A 14,722-nucleotide genomic window follows, 5' to 3' on the forward strand; every position below is an offset into this window, starting at 1 on the left:
TAGAAGGGACTGGATCACTGTGAGCAGTGCTACCCCTGAACTAGTGATCCTGGGTGCTATAGAAAAGCAGACTGAACAAGCCATGGGAAGCAAGCCAGTAAGCACCACTTCTCTGTGAACTCTGCATCAATACCTGCCCCAAGTTCCTGCCCTGCCTTCCTTGGATAATAGACTTAAAGCTGTAGGATTGAAGTAAACCCTTCCTTCCCAAATTGCTTTTGGTCATAGTGGTTTATTCCAGCAATAGAAAGCAAATTAAGACAGTGGGTTCATCCAATGTTAAGCAGAACCATGTGTGTGTGTGTCTGTTTTTACAAATAGGCCTGAACTGTCCAAGATGGTGCTGGCCCCTCTGTTCTTGAGCTCACATGATTCTTCTGCCTAGAACATTCTTTCAAGAAAGTCCTAATCTTCCCATATTTCCTCTCTGCCTCCATCACATTTGGGTTCATTTTCTATGATCATTGCTGTGGTAGTATCACATGTTTCTGATCCACTAACTGGGCATTGAAAATGGTGATGGATGAGCAGAGTTCTGGAAACATACTTCTGACCCTTTTCTCTGTAGCTGGCAAAGCTCCCCGCCCCAATTCCCTCATTCCCAGGGTCATCCTGGTGCATACTCCTTTCTTCCTGGTTGACATAAATCCTAGTCTACCCCTGGTGACACCATCTTCCACAGTCACTCAACGATAATCTTTGCAAGGTCCATAAAGTTGAAACAATGGAATGGAACAAGACTTGGACATCTTGTAAATAATCCTATTGGAGCCTTCAATGTGTGCTCCACAGGGTGTTTCTTTCCTTACTCCTCTGCCCCGAAGACACTTACCAATCTTTCTTCCTGAATAGCACAGTTTCCTTTCCTCCTGCCCTTTACTCCCCTAACTGGTCTTTCATCTAAGGAGGGCTTGAAATGCTACAACTTTGTCTCCACACACATGCTAGCTATGTTTCTACTCTAATGACCAGACCATACTTCAACTGATATTTCAATTGCAGGGATTTTGTTGTTTACTATTTATTTTTAAGTTTATATGTATGTGTGATATATGATGCCTGAAGAGGTCAGAAAAAGGCATTGGATAGTCTGAAACTGGAGTTAAAGATAACTGTGAGCCACAACGTGGGTGCTGAAAATTGAACCTGGGCCCTTTGCAAGAACAATAAATACTCTTAAACACTGAGCAACCTTTCCAGCCTTGCTTATTTATTTTGAAAAGGTTTCATTATGTAGTTGGCCTTGAATTTGTGATCCTCCTGCCCCAGTCTTCCCAACACTAGTATTACTGACATACCTACCACACTTGGAACCAATCAGGTTCTCTTTAGTGTTGCTTGATTACCTGTAGCAATTTTGCAACATTACTATTTTCCATATTAGGAATATCTTCATGAAGCCACTTTGGGATCACCAGTAAGACTTTTCTTTTAATTCTAGAAGACAAAATAATACATTAGAAGCAGCACCTTCCTTTCTTCCTTCCTTCCTTCCTTCCTTCCTTCCTTCCTTCCTTCCTTCCTTCCTTCCTTCCTTCCTTCCTTCGTTTTTTGAGACAGGGTTTCTCTGTGTCGTCCTGGTTATACTGGAACTTACTCTGCAGACCAGGCTGGTCTTGAATTCAGAGATCCTCCTGCCTCTGCTTCCCAAGTGCTGGGATTATGCACCATCACGCTCTCTCAGCACATTTATTTCGAATCAGAGCAGGCAATCATAGGTGATGCACGGAGCTAGAATGGAATTCAGCTTATCCCCACCAAGCAAAGTCTTCCATCTCTTACTTAAGCGTTCAGGTAGAAACCAGTTTGAGGTATTTTCAAATGTTCCTCCCGGTGCTGTCTCCATGTATAAAAACACCTTCTACATTGAGTGTGCGACACTGATGCATTATTGATAACTTGATCTTAGTCACTAATAGATATAATCTGTGTTCGCTTAAAAGGTAATTTTTGTTTCTGTTTTAGTTCTAATTTTAATAATAGGCTTTTTATCAATAATGTATAGTTTTGGTAGCCAACAGTATCTACATATATGTTAAATACTTATATTAAAATTATTTCTTCTTTCTACTTTGTATGTGTGTGTATTTTCATACATACATGTGAATTTGTGGATATGTGTACATATGAAGGCCTGGGTGTCATTTCTTAGGTGCTATCTACCTTATTTGGAAGGCAGGGTTTATTATTGTCCTGGAGTTTGGTAAGTAGGCCAGGTAGGCCGGCCAGTGAGCCTCACAGATATGCCTGTTTCTGCTTTTACAGCACTAGGATTATGAGTAAGCAACATGATACCTGTGGCCTTTGTTAACTTGGATTCTAGGGCTCAAACTCAAGTCCTGCTGCTTGCAAGGCAAGCACTTTAATGAAAGAGCCATTTTCCCAGCCTCTCTTTTGTTTTCTTAAAATTAGGATTTAAGCAATTAAATTATCCAGGGGTCGTTCTATTTTCTTATGGACTATTGCTAACTAAAAGCCTTTGGGTTTTACTAATTATAGTAATAAAATGGTTATTAGTTAAAATTGCAAAAATATCTAGGATATATTTAGATGATAATACTAATATCAAAATTTTTGCAGGCATTATTTGAACACTAAAGATATTTCAAGAGTCTTTGTATTTAGTTACATTTAAAAACATCCCCAAGCAAAATTACATTCTAGTTTGTCCACTTTGGAAATGCACTAGGGATATACTTATTAACATATAAGTTAAAATTTGAAATATTAAGTTCTGTGGGGAAAGGCTGTGCAGATAATAAGTATAATATAGTAATTTATAGACTAGCTTGCTTAAACTCTTTCTTCTTCATTTTGATTATATATTTAGATGATTGATTACCTCCTGAAGCAACTGATGACAAAGATGACACTGACTTCCAGTTTCTGATTGGCTATACATATATAGTTTAAGTCAGAAACCAAAGAATGTTCATGTGTCTCCAAATCTGTGCATTATTACACACATTAGAAAACTGCAACATTAAACAGCTTTAGTCTATTAACATATACGAAATGCCAAATGCATTTGGTAACATTTAGAAATATCAGAGGCCTTTAATGCTAGAGAACTTTCCTTACTCATATCTCATTTTGAACAACTAGGCGTAAACATTTCTAATACTATACTGGGATAAATTGTTTGAAAGAAGATGGGCCCTTCCTTAAGATAACACAAACCATTCCCACTGCTTTTAACTGCCCACCATAACAAGATGGTAAGACATTATTTCTGAAGACACCATACATTTTGGTTGCAGAATAAAGGGAAATTATGCTGGAACAGACCTGGAACTTCTTCCTATTGGTCAGTGTTCATAGTGTTGGAAGGGGCTATGTAGGCTAATGAGAGAGAAAAGTCATCAGTGGTTTTACCCAGTGGTAATTCCATGTTCTACAATACTAAAATGCCAGGCTAGATGTGTTCACTTGTGCTATAGTGCCATGAATGTTGCAGGAGTAACCAACAACTTTCTGATTGGGTTTGAATCCCTTTCCACAGGAGGTAATTAAATTGTGATACTATAAACTCAGTTAAAAGCTCATATCTGAAGAGGGGATAGGCCTAAATAAAGAAGCAATCTACTACTGTTCTCTGGCTAAATGGACATGTAGTAAAATTGCCTTCTATGTATTTGTTTATACCCATAGATTAGTAGTATTCTCAACCTGGGTCAGAGAGGCTTCTTTTTGCAGTAAGCAGAAGTCAATGCAGAGACTCATAACTGGTCAAAGTGCTGAGAAACAAGTAATGCTTAATGATTAGTCTGAGTGGACCACCTATAATGCAAGGCTCAAGACAGCATGACAGTCAAGACAGCATGACAGAAGAAGGGGCAGACAGAATGCACAAGCCAGAGAACAGGGAGGAGTGCTGTGAAATGTTGTCTTCAGGACAAAACCTGGATGTCACACTCACAGCCTTATACCAGCTGTGGATACCTGTGTGACCTGATCAGTTCCTGAACTCACTTTAAGGTGGAAGGAGGGAACCAACTCGTCAAAGTTGTCCTCTGATCTCCACGCGCACCTCCAGCCATACATCATACACACACAATAATGATTAAAATCTCTCTTTTCTCAAAAAAAAGATGTTAATGTATATTTTTAGTAAATAATTGACTACATTTTGATAGTATACTTATATGGCCTAAATCAGAAACCAGAAACTGCAAAAACCTACCCTATTCGAAGTGATCTGTTAAATATCCCAATCAGAGAGAAAATCGACAACAAGATGCCCAAGAAGACCATTCCCGACAAAAATCCAATGTCTTGACTATTATCTAACAAAGGAAAGAAAAGTAATTTTAACTTGGCATTCGTGTCCACGTGATGATCATGTTGTTGCTTTTGGTACCCTGCTTAGAGTCACAGTTAAGAGTTAACACTCGCCTAAGACTACAAAGTGACCGCCCTTCTAGATTGCCTGACTGTGTACCCCAGGAAACCATCTTCTGTCTGAGGAAATTGGACCACATCCATCTGAGGTCAATGGTTTCTAGAAGTGCATCTCCAGCAAATGTGGTCAACTCACACGAACATATTTTATATGAATATGTGTTCTGATGAACCTCATTTGGTTTGTCTGACACAGCTGAGAATTCCCAATTGCTGTGACAATGTCTAAGGCAGTCGAAAGCCACAACTAAGATCTTTTTGTAACCTTTTCTGCGAGGCAAAATTTATCTGACCATTCTTTAAAATGAAGTTTGACCTATGAGAAAGCACAGTAATTTTGCTTAGCACAATATATGCTGTGAGAAAGAAATAAAAATTGCTATTTCTTACACCTATTTTAAAAAGACCTTTCTTACATTTTGAAGTTGACTTGATCACTTTAGCTTTCTCAATATAGTTTATCCAACACGTGCTGCTCAGAGACTCATCATATTTCTCCCCAGTACCTGGGACGATAACCTCAGTATTTTCAGATCTAGACGATATTTCAGATATGACTTTATCTTCTTGGGACTTGTGGGCCATTCTGAGTTAGCAGCTACCTTTCCATCCTTCTTCTTCCATCCCTGCCCTTTTCCCACTTTTCTTAAATAATTAGCTCTAGGTGGCTTCTAGCCCCACACTAGCCACGTCTCTGCTCCATTGACCTGGGGGTATCCAGGCTGGCCTTCATCTTTAAACCCACTTGCCAGGTAAGGAGCCTGTGAACTTTAGCCTGTTTCAAATTCTCACACATTAGGGAATTAGTATTTTTCTAGGGCTTAAGAGTTATTTTTGAATATCGTAAGCAACTAATGGGGTTACACACTATTGCATACTGTTGAGCATTAGAGCTTGGAATTAGATAGAAAGTTATCAAGGTCACATGGTGCTCAGAGAAATGGTTTACAAAGGAGATCAGAGGCACCAGGAAACCAGGAGTCTAGTTGAACTCTGTCATTCATTAACTCTATGGATTTGTGGAATAATTACAAACTTGTTGAGATTCACATTTAATTTTCTATAGAACATCTTGTGTGTCTAATAGAGTTGTCATGGGTCCCAAGCCTCCAAAATTTCCACAGAAAATTCATAGTGCATGTGTGCAATTAGGAATCTATACTGGGATGTTTTTGCCTGCTTCATGTTTCTGCACAACATGAGACATTTTCCCTTTTATTTTGTTATTTTTCTCTCCTATCTATGAAAAGTAGAACCTCAAGACAAAGGCATTGTTTACATTTTCCTTCCATCTTTTTCTTCCTCTTTTCTTTCCTTCTTTCCTCCATCCCTTGTCTCCTTCACTCTTTGGCAAGATCTCACTTAGCCCAGACTGGCTTCTAAACTTGCTGTGTAGCTGAGGTGTTGAACTGCTGATCTTTCTGCTTGAACCTCCCCACTGCTAGGATTAAGGCAGATTCCACCAGGTCCAGCTTTGTCCATTTTTTTCATTGTTAATTTCCCATCACCCAGAACAGTACCTGATACATAGTCATTTAACACATATTTGTTGAATGAATTAACAACAGTGCAAAAATGTCAATACCACCTGCAAAATTTCTTATTCCAGTTCTGTTAGAATTCCATGCCAGGAAGCAAATAGTCTACTAGTGAAATAGTCTGTCAGGGCCTCATGTTTTTCAATGACAAATTTCAGTTTGGAGTTATATTTGCTCATTGTATACTTTTATCTAATATTTTTATATGCTGAAACGTTTATGCATGGCCATCAATAAAAACACATCAAAGCATATTACCAAATAAAATGGTAACTGGTTCATCTAAAAGAAAGAGCACAGACTTGTATATTTAGAAGGATAGGGCCGAGTGTGATGTCTCATGCCTGGAATCCCAGCACTTGGGAAGCTGAGGCAGGAGACTTGTAAATTTCAGGACATCTTTGAACTGGGCTACAGTGTGAGACCCTGTCTTGAAAAACAAAACAAAGCAAAAACTAACAAATAAATAAATGAAAATAAAAGAGTAAGGCTTGAATTTCTAATAGCTTCATACATTTTGGCATTCTTCAACCTTCCTGAACTTCAGTTCTCCTGCCTATAAAGTAGACCAATGGCATTTATCTCAACAGGTTCTCTTCAGATTGACAGATGATGTATAGACGATCCTAGCACATGATGGACAGGTGATAGACATTTTTGGGACTTGAGACTCAGAAGAGTCTGCTGAAACAACAATGTGACAAACTCACTACCACAGCAGGCTGAACTACTGCTTACAATCAGTTTAAGCACATTTTGAACCTAGTCAAGTATCTCCCAGAAATGCTGATGCATTATTTTTGGTATGGAATTTTTCTGCTGAGGAGGCCTTAGCGCACATACATACATATATACATACATACATACTACATAATACATGGTCACACACATAAATGTATGTGCATTTTTTTTTTTACCAAAAATAGAATGTTCTTTAATGACTGTAGCAGCGAGCATCTCAATCTTCTGAGATTCTTGGGATGATCTTGATGTGACCTGGGGAACTTAGAACAAGGAAGAATATCAGCAACTTAGAACTGGGCATTCAGGTGACCCATATTCCTGAGACATTCTCTTGTCTGGAGATGATCAAACTAGTAATTTCAATAGGTTCAGAGGGTGGAATAAAGCACAGATCTCAACTATGTACCTTTTCTTATTTTCTTTTCAGTAACTACGTCTCGAAGGAAAAACTTCTGCCTGGACAGTTAAAACTACACCAGGCTTTAAAATGCCAATGTGGCTAGCGATTTCACTTGGTTTCTAGCAACACATACCAAGACACTACCAAGAGAAAAACTTCACCCTATGATAAAAATGCACAATAACTTGTCCCTACTTGGTTTCTTCCAATAGGCAATGATGCTATGAAGTCCAAGTTGCCTTGACTGTCCAGGCTGCATCACCTCTGCCTTGATACAGGCTCTAGTTTGCTCATCCTGCTTTGGCTGCACCAAGGGGAGTTTTCATGAGCAGACACTTTGAAGTTGTACCACAGCGTTGAGATGTCACTAATGACTCCTCTCTGCTGCTTTCCTGCTCGGGAGGATCTTGGCCAGCCCTGTCTAGCCATCAGACTTTCAGGGCTCCACTAATGAAAACTTCAGAACTGGGTGAGGTAAGAAGTCTTGGCAATTAATTTACTTTAAGTCTAAATTCAAAAGCATTCCATAGCAAGCTTGCCCATCTCTTGATTCCTAATAAATGAGAGCTGTCAGAGGTGACTTCAAAGACACAACCCTCAAGAGCAGAAGACAGCACCAAAGAAGGCTCTGATTCTGAAAAACGTTCTAAGTTCAGCATCTCATAAACCCTAGCTACCTAGTCATTCCAGGGTTGCTGTTCAAATTCACCTTTTGGAAAAGTGTCTTGCACAACTTGAGATGTCCCTGTTGCCAAGCAACCAAAGACTTATGTGATAAAGTGCGGTTTCTGGGATACTCATTAAGAAATGGACAACACATATTCAAAGAAAAGATTCTTACAAACCTTTAGAATTTTTTTGAAAAGGCTAATTGTATGCAGTCAACTTCAGCACAGTTTTCTGTCAGCTAGGGCTGGGGATTTTAGAAGGTATAGGTAACTGAAAACTGTAAGGTCTATCTGTGTTCTGACTTTCTGCATCAAGAGCAAAATGTTCCCTGTGACTGTGGCTATCAGAAATTATTCTGAGCTTCTCAATATTTCCCAAAGTTTCTTTGGCTCCCCAGAAAATAATTCTACTAAATTCTGAGTCATGAAGGTTAAGTAGTCATAGCCAACTGCCAGGCCAGCTACCTAGATGGATGCTTCGCAGAGCAGTGACAATTATCCCAATTCGGGAGGGACTTGCAGCTACATGCTTTTGGAATTATAAGAACAGAAACACAACATTAAAGTGCAGCATAGTTTTCCCTTTAGTAAAGACAGAGGTTTACAGCGTATGTTGCTGGTATTTTTATTTTTATTATTTGAAAACTAGCATTTTTATTTAAAAATAATGAGTTGTGTTGTTGTAGTTTAATACAAGTTAATATAATTTTGTTGTATAAACTAAGTTGATTATTTGACAATGAAAACTTTACTGAGTTATTAACTTGTATCATAAAAAATAACTATAGTTAACATTCCTAGCCTTAATGAGTAAATGCAATTTTCCTTTAGAGTCTGTTAGTATAATTTCAAATCAACAAGGTGTACTCATTTAAATTAAATTAGTCATTTAAAAGAGGTGCTTGATTATGAGGGGATAATTTCACAGAGAATTAGATATCTGAATAAAATAGCTTATAAACAGGACTATCAGAGAAGAAATCAAAAATCTATGACAATTTTTTTTAGCGTAGGGCCGAAATGATGCCATACATTCTCCATGCTATACTGCCACCAAGTGGCTAATTTCTTTATAACTCACACTTAATTTTTGTTATAAAAGCAAAAGTTATGGCGAAGATATTTTTGCAGAAAACAGATGTGTAAGATAAAAACAACCCAATTATACCCTCTTAATTCACCAGCTTTTAGTATTTTGTAGTACATTTAAGTATTTTAACACATGAAAGCCCCCGCAAATAGAATGATACACACAGACTCCTTCACAGCTGTAAAACATTGTTTGTGTCAGCTTCAACCACCAGGCCATTAACTACCAATGCTGGGAAACCCTCATGCTATCTCTGGTATTTCTTTATTACAAGTGGTGTTCTGTTCACAGTGGGGCAGTTCTGCCCTGAAGTAGAGTGTTACATTGTGTGACTATTCTATCTTCACAGGATATATTTGAGGACATTCAGAAACCCAAATAATTTCTAACTTCAAAAGATTTTGGATGTAGCTTACACATACTGGCATGGAAAGTAAGAGTGATCCTAACAGAAGACAGAGTGGGGGCTGAAGGCTGGGGGCTGGAGAGATGGTGCAGCAGTTAAGAGCACTGGCTGCTCTTCCCAAGGCTGAGTTAAGTCCCAGCAAAAACATGGTAGCTCAAAGTCATCTGTAATGTGTTCTAATGTCCTCTTCTGGCCTGCAGGCATACATGCAGGCAAAACACTGTATACATAATAAACAAAGAAATCTTAAAAAAAAAAAGAAAATAATGTCTCTGGAGATAGCTAGAGTCTTTACAATCTTTACAATAAGAATAGTTCCTCATTCTTGGGCAAAAAACAGAGCATAAATATACTCTTAAGCCCAACAAATAACAGGCTAAATTAACCAAATCTACTCCAAAGGACTGGTTTTAGAAATAATGAATTCTATTTGTTTCTTTGAGCTGGTACCAAATGATCTCCATAGCTCTTCACTGTATGGTGACCTCCAGGCAAACCATGTCTGGGCAATCTATGTTTGCTATCACTGTGAGGCAACCATCCGGTACCTTCTAGTGTGTTTCAGATGACACAGTAGACCTCATATGCTCTCTGCTGAGTCTCACAATCATGCCTGTAACTTCATCGTAACTAAGCACGCTGTTTACTGAATGAAGACTTAAGAATGGTAACTAACTTGTCAATGTCTCACCTACTTGTTACATGTATTATGTACTGGTCACTAGGCTCATAAACTAATAGTCTCACTTTTGCAGCAGTTCATGGTGGTGAACCTGCCAGAAGTCTGCCCCCCCCGCCAAAGATGACCTTGCGTCTCTGAGGATAAGTCACAGGGTGTCAGCACTGCCTGGCCTCACTGCGTTCTAGATCCCACTGCAGTGTGTATTATTGGGCTAAAACACTGAGCACTGGTTCTTCAAAGCTTTAGTCTATGGTTATGTTTCCCAGATATCTTTCTTGATCACTCCATCAACACACTCTAATTATGGGAGGCTTGGGAAGTACAGAAGATTATAGAGGGCACAGAGTATTTCAGACTCTGTCACAACCTAGAGACAGTCATTTGAAATACTTGTTTCCACATCGACACCCTATTGGAGATCACATGCTCTAGCAATGCCACAGCGTGTCTCTTGCATCCAGTGTTATATAATGAGCACTTCCTCATTAAAAATTACTCAAAACACACTTATGGTTGCTTAATATTCATCATGCTCATACAATACAGTATCCATTCAACCACACTACTGTTGAAAAGCTGTTTTGAACATAAACTGTTGACTCACATAAAATAGCTGAGGTCCTAGCTCCATCACTTGGAATTACATAATCCCAAATGGATTATTAATCCTTTCTGTGATTTATGTTCTTCACAGCAAAACTGGAAAACAGCCATGCTTCGCTTAGGGATTTTAATGACTGTCTTAGTTACTGTTCTATTGCAGTGAAGAGACACAACGATCAAGGCAGCTTATCAAAGAAGGCATTTAATTGAGGGACTTGCTCACAGTTTCTAAGAGTTAGTTCATGATTATTATGGCAGGGACAAAGGTGGCAGAAGTAGTAGTTCAGAGCTCACATCTGACAAGCAAGTTGCAGGCAGAGAAAGAGAGAGAAAATGAGAGAGATTAGTTGGGTCAGATCTGGACTCACATTCTCCACTAAGGCATACCTTCTAATCTTCTCCAAACAGTTTCACTGACTAGAGGCCAAGTATTCAAACACATGAGTCTGGGGGGGGGGGGGCATTCTCATGAGACACAATGAGACAGTTGTTTTACATAAATTAAAGCCTCAAAAACATTATTTATTGCTTTTTGGACATTTAAATTGACTCCAAATTCTCACTATTATAATCAGCTTTGGGACAAGTGTCATTGCACAGGAATTTCCTTCCCTTATCTGTTGATTTTCCCTATATATCTTGAGCTCCGTATCTCTAATTATTTTTCAAGGCTCTATTTCTTTCCAAAAGAAAGAAGAGTTAAAGCAAGAGGTAACTTTTTTTTTTAAACCAACCAACTATTTTCTTAAAACATAAACATCTCCTTTAGGTTCCTATCTTTTAAATCTTACTTTAATTATTCAGCCATCTAACAACATTTAAATATCATTATCCCAGGCCAAACCTGGGAGGTGGATTTCAATACCATCAGACCATGCTCAAAAATTTGGTCTAGCCTATATTAACTGACAAAGAGAAGACACTGACCATACAACAGCAGGTAGGCATCAGTAGCCCAAGGAAGAAACCATAGTAAGTCAACAACCAACTCACCACGAGACTGGGAAAACTAAGCCAGATCAAGAGTTATTTTAAGGAAGCATGAATCATATTATCCAGGATAATTAAGGATGGCAAGGTATGCAGAGACACCACCAACAGACTCTCTTAGTTCATGTGCTCCTCCATTGTTTACATGTTTACAGAGAAGAGGGGAGATGACAAAGGCATCTTGCTGCAGCAACAAATAAGAGAAAGGGAAGCAAAAACAACCAGAAGCTGTTCAAGAAAATTCCCCAAGCCATGAGGACCACACAGAGATGAGGGTCAGAGACCAAAGCACGTCAAAACTCTAGAGATAAGAATTTTGCCTGTTGTCAAAGATTCTTTAAAGTCCCAGTCTTGGTTTTGGCTACAGTCCTTCCCTGTTCTCAAGTCTGAATAGCCTAGGAGCCCCTTGGGAAGAACAGCACACACTCCTACCCACTGAGAAATCTCTCTAGCCCTTCAGTAATCTTGAGTTTTTACTTATGCTACAGAAACACAGTAGTTTATTAGAGGCAGGACCAGGAGAAGATAAAACCTGGATGAGAAATTCAAAAGTGGCTCATATTTCAAGGAGTGCTGTGTTTGTTTCACAGTTTATTAACTAAGAATCTACAAATTATAATTCACCTATATGTGTGAATGAAAATTCTCACATTACAAATGAGGGGAAATTTGGAAAACTCTGTACAGCATTATCAAATTTGCATTACCCTTAACAGCACATATGTTGAGTTCTATTAAGATGTTTGTTTTTTTTTTCCTTCTTTAGGCACTAAAAATCTTGAAAAACTGATAATGAGCACCTAAACAGTACTGGTGGCGCTACAGCTACTAACTCCACAGGAACAAAGTGAGAAGGAGTTTCCCAACTTGCTCACACTTGCCTTCCTCCGGAAAACCGTCCAGGCAGGTGTCTGTCTTCTCTGGGAAACTTCTACTGAAAGCTGCAGTTCAAGCACACTAATTAGTCATTATGAAATTATTGCCTTTCCCTTGGCGCTCTAGCTTCATAAAAGGATTGCGAAATTCAAGCCCTTTTCTATCACAGAGAGGTCTGTAGGACAGACAGTGTCACCGATTTACACTGGTAGCACTGAGTTCAGGGAACTTACACATTTTCAGTATTGGTTTTCTACAAATTATTGACGAATTATCTTTGTCATTTCCGGTATTATCTGTGCTTAAAGTCCCAGAGATTTCTATAGCAGCTGTCCATGTTGTTGGCTTAGAAGCCCTCAGTCGTTCTGTCTCACTGAGGCCTCACAGCCAGAGCAAATTGAATGTGGCAGAGAGAGTCATGTGGACAGGATTCTTGAAGACAGACCTGTGCCTGTGCTTCCCGAGAGCCTGCGCTGCCAAGGATGCCAGGATGGGCAGACTCTCAGGGAAGTGCGCAGACAGAACTCAGGAGAATTCCTAAGATTCTTCCTTGCTCTCTGAAGCCTGTGGTTACTAAAACCAGGTTTGAAACTGGTCTTGCCCTGCTTCGTGCCTTTGCCAGGTGTTCTTTCTTAAGGAGACTAAACAACAGGGCCCCAAACTATCACCAAGGCCTCTCGCCAATGCATTCTGCTTACAAAGACAGTTTCCACCAATGACCAGGTTGCAAAGCTGTTGACTCCTCCCCAAAGCTTTTCCATGACCCCCACTTTTATAATAGACCACAACTTAGTTTATACATCTTAGTGAGGGCACAGAGGCAGTGCCTCCCCCCTCTTTTGCAAGCAGAGCCCAGATAGACCCAGTTCACACAAGCAGATCATTAAGCCAAGCAGTAACTCCAGAAAGGAGAGCAAAGATCTCTAACTATATCTGTGGAAATGGCGGGTTGTGTGTAGTAGCTGACTAGGTGGCCTTGGGAGCCCACCTTTTACTTAAGTATCTGTGACACTTGAGTCCCTGGGAACCCAATCTGGGAACACTGTTTTGTTTTTTNTTTTTTTTTTTTTTTGCGCTGTCTCCCTTATTGGGCTCATTTAGATGTTATTGTTTGCCTCTTGTTTCTGTCTTAGTTATCTAAAGAACCCAAGAATAGGCTGGGAACACTGAAAATTGAGAGCTGGAAACTAAACCTGGGAAGAATGGTAGCTAGTAATTCTCTCTGTTCTTGGAGTGGGAAGATGAGTTTCATTACATTTTCCAGGCTGGCTTAGAACTCACTATACTGTCCAGGCTGCCCTTGAACTCCTGGTGGGATTTGCGCCTCATGCTGGAATTTCAAGTAGTATATACCCAACCAGAGCTTCTATTTGAAGGTTGCTATGCCATTTAGAACAATGCTTCTTACACTTCATTACAGAAGAACCTGGGAGTGAAGTGGCTTAGGAATCTCTACACAGGCATTTCCAAACAACTGGCCCAGGGCCCCCACTCTGAGAAACAGTGTACTCTAGTTTACTTGACTGGAACCTGCTTGGAAGACTTATTATGAAGTGCCCATGGTTATCCTGCCTTCAACAAAGTTACCTTTTCCACGTGTTCTTTTTTCCTCTTCTCAGACTACCCCCGTCCTTACACCATCTCAAGATTTTTGGAGTCCCGTGGTTTCATTATCATCACCACAAATTAAGCCTGCCTCCTCATTAGTTACTCATGACGAGGTGTGAAGTTCTTGATGGCACATTATGACTATTCCCCCACTTGTGCATTTTCCAAGTGAGTCCTCCAACAGAAACAAGGCTCTGTCAGCATAGCATTATTACTGACATATGTGTGGAGCGTTTAGACAGGATGCTGAGATGGGGTGGACACAGACGATTCTGGTTCTCTAGGGAAGGCAAATGGCAGAACTGTTCTGGAACCCCATAGCCTGATCTTGCCGGAACTTGGCTATTTGCCTGTTGTGTAACTTTTGGCAAGGTTTTGGACCTCATTACCTTCATCTGGTGAAGGTAATGGGTGGAACAATGATCATGCTGGTTTTACAGGACTATGTCAATAAAGGACAATTTTGAGGTAAAATGCTTACCATAGTGCCCTACCGATGTAATCATCCAAGAAATGTTAGCTAATATATTATGTTTTAAAGACTCCCTGTCTTACTAAGTGACCTCTTGATAACATGCTAGGATAGAGGAGCATGGGTGTCTAACCAGCAAAACTTCCCCTGTGGGTGTCCTAAAGCCTGACCTTCTATTCTGAGGAACTGATTTTTTTTTTTTCTTTTTGGTATAGACCTCTGCTTTCCAGTAAAGGCTTAATAC

General features: G+C 39.6%; 1 protein-coding gene across 1 annotated transcript in view; it reads right to left on the reverse strand.

The window, feature by feature from the left end:
• Nucleotides 1-14,722, reverse strand: part of Il23r (interleukin 23 receptor) — a 62,108-nt gene that overhangs the window by 1,688 nt on the left and 45,698 nt on the right. The window contains exons 8-10 of the mRNA XM_050130332.1: nucleotides 6,857-6,943; nucleotides 4,184-4,286; nucleotides 1,347-1,437 (exon numbers count right to left, since the gene is read on the reverse strand). Of these exons, the coding sequence (XP_049986289.1) occupies nucleotides 1,347-1,437; nucleotides 4,184-4,286; nucleotides 6,857-6,943 (281 nt within the window). The remainder of the gene's footprint in view (nucleotides 1-1,346; nucleotides 1,438-4,183; nucleotides 4,287-6,856; nucleotides 6,944-14,722) is intronic.

Source organism: Alexandromys fortis, unplaced genomic scaffold, assembly GCF_014885135.2.
Source record: "Alexandromys fortis isolate MF-2015 unplaced genomic scaffold, M_Fortis_MF-2015_v1.1 scaffold_338, whole genome shotgun sequence".
Classification (NCBI taxonomy): Eukaryota; Metazoa; Chordata; class Mammalia; order Rodentia; family Cricetidae; genus Alexandromys; species Alexandromys fortis.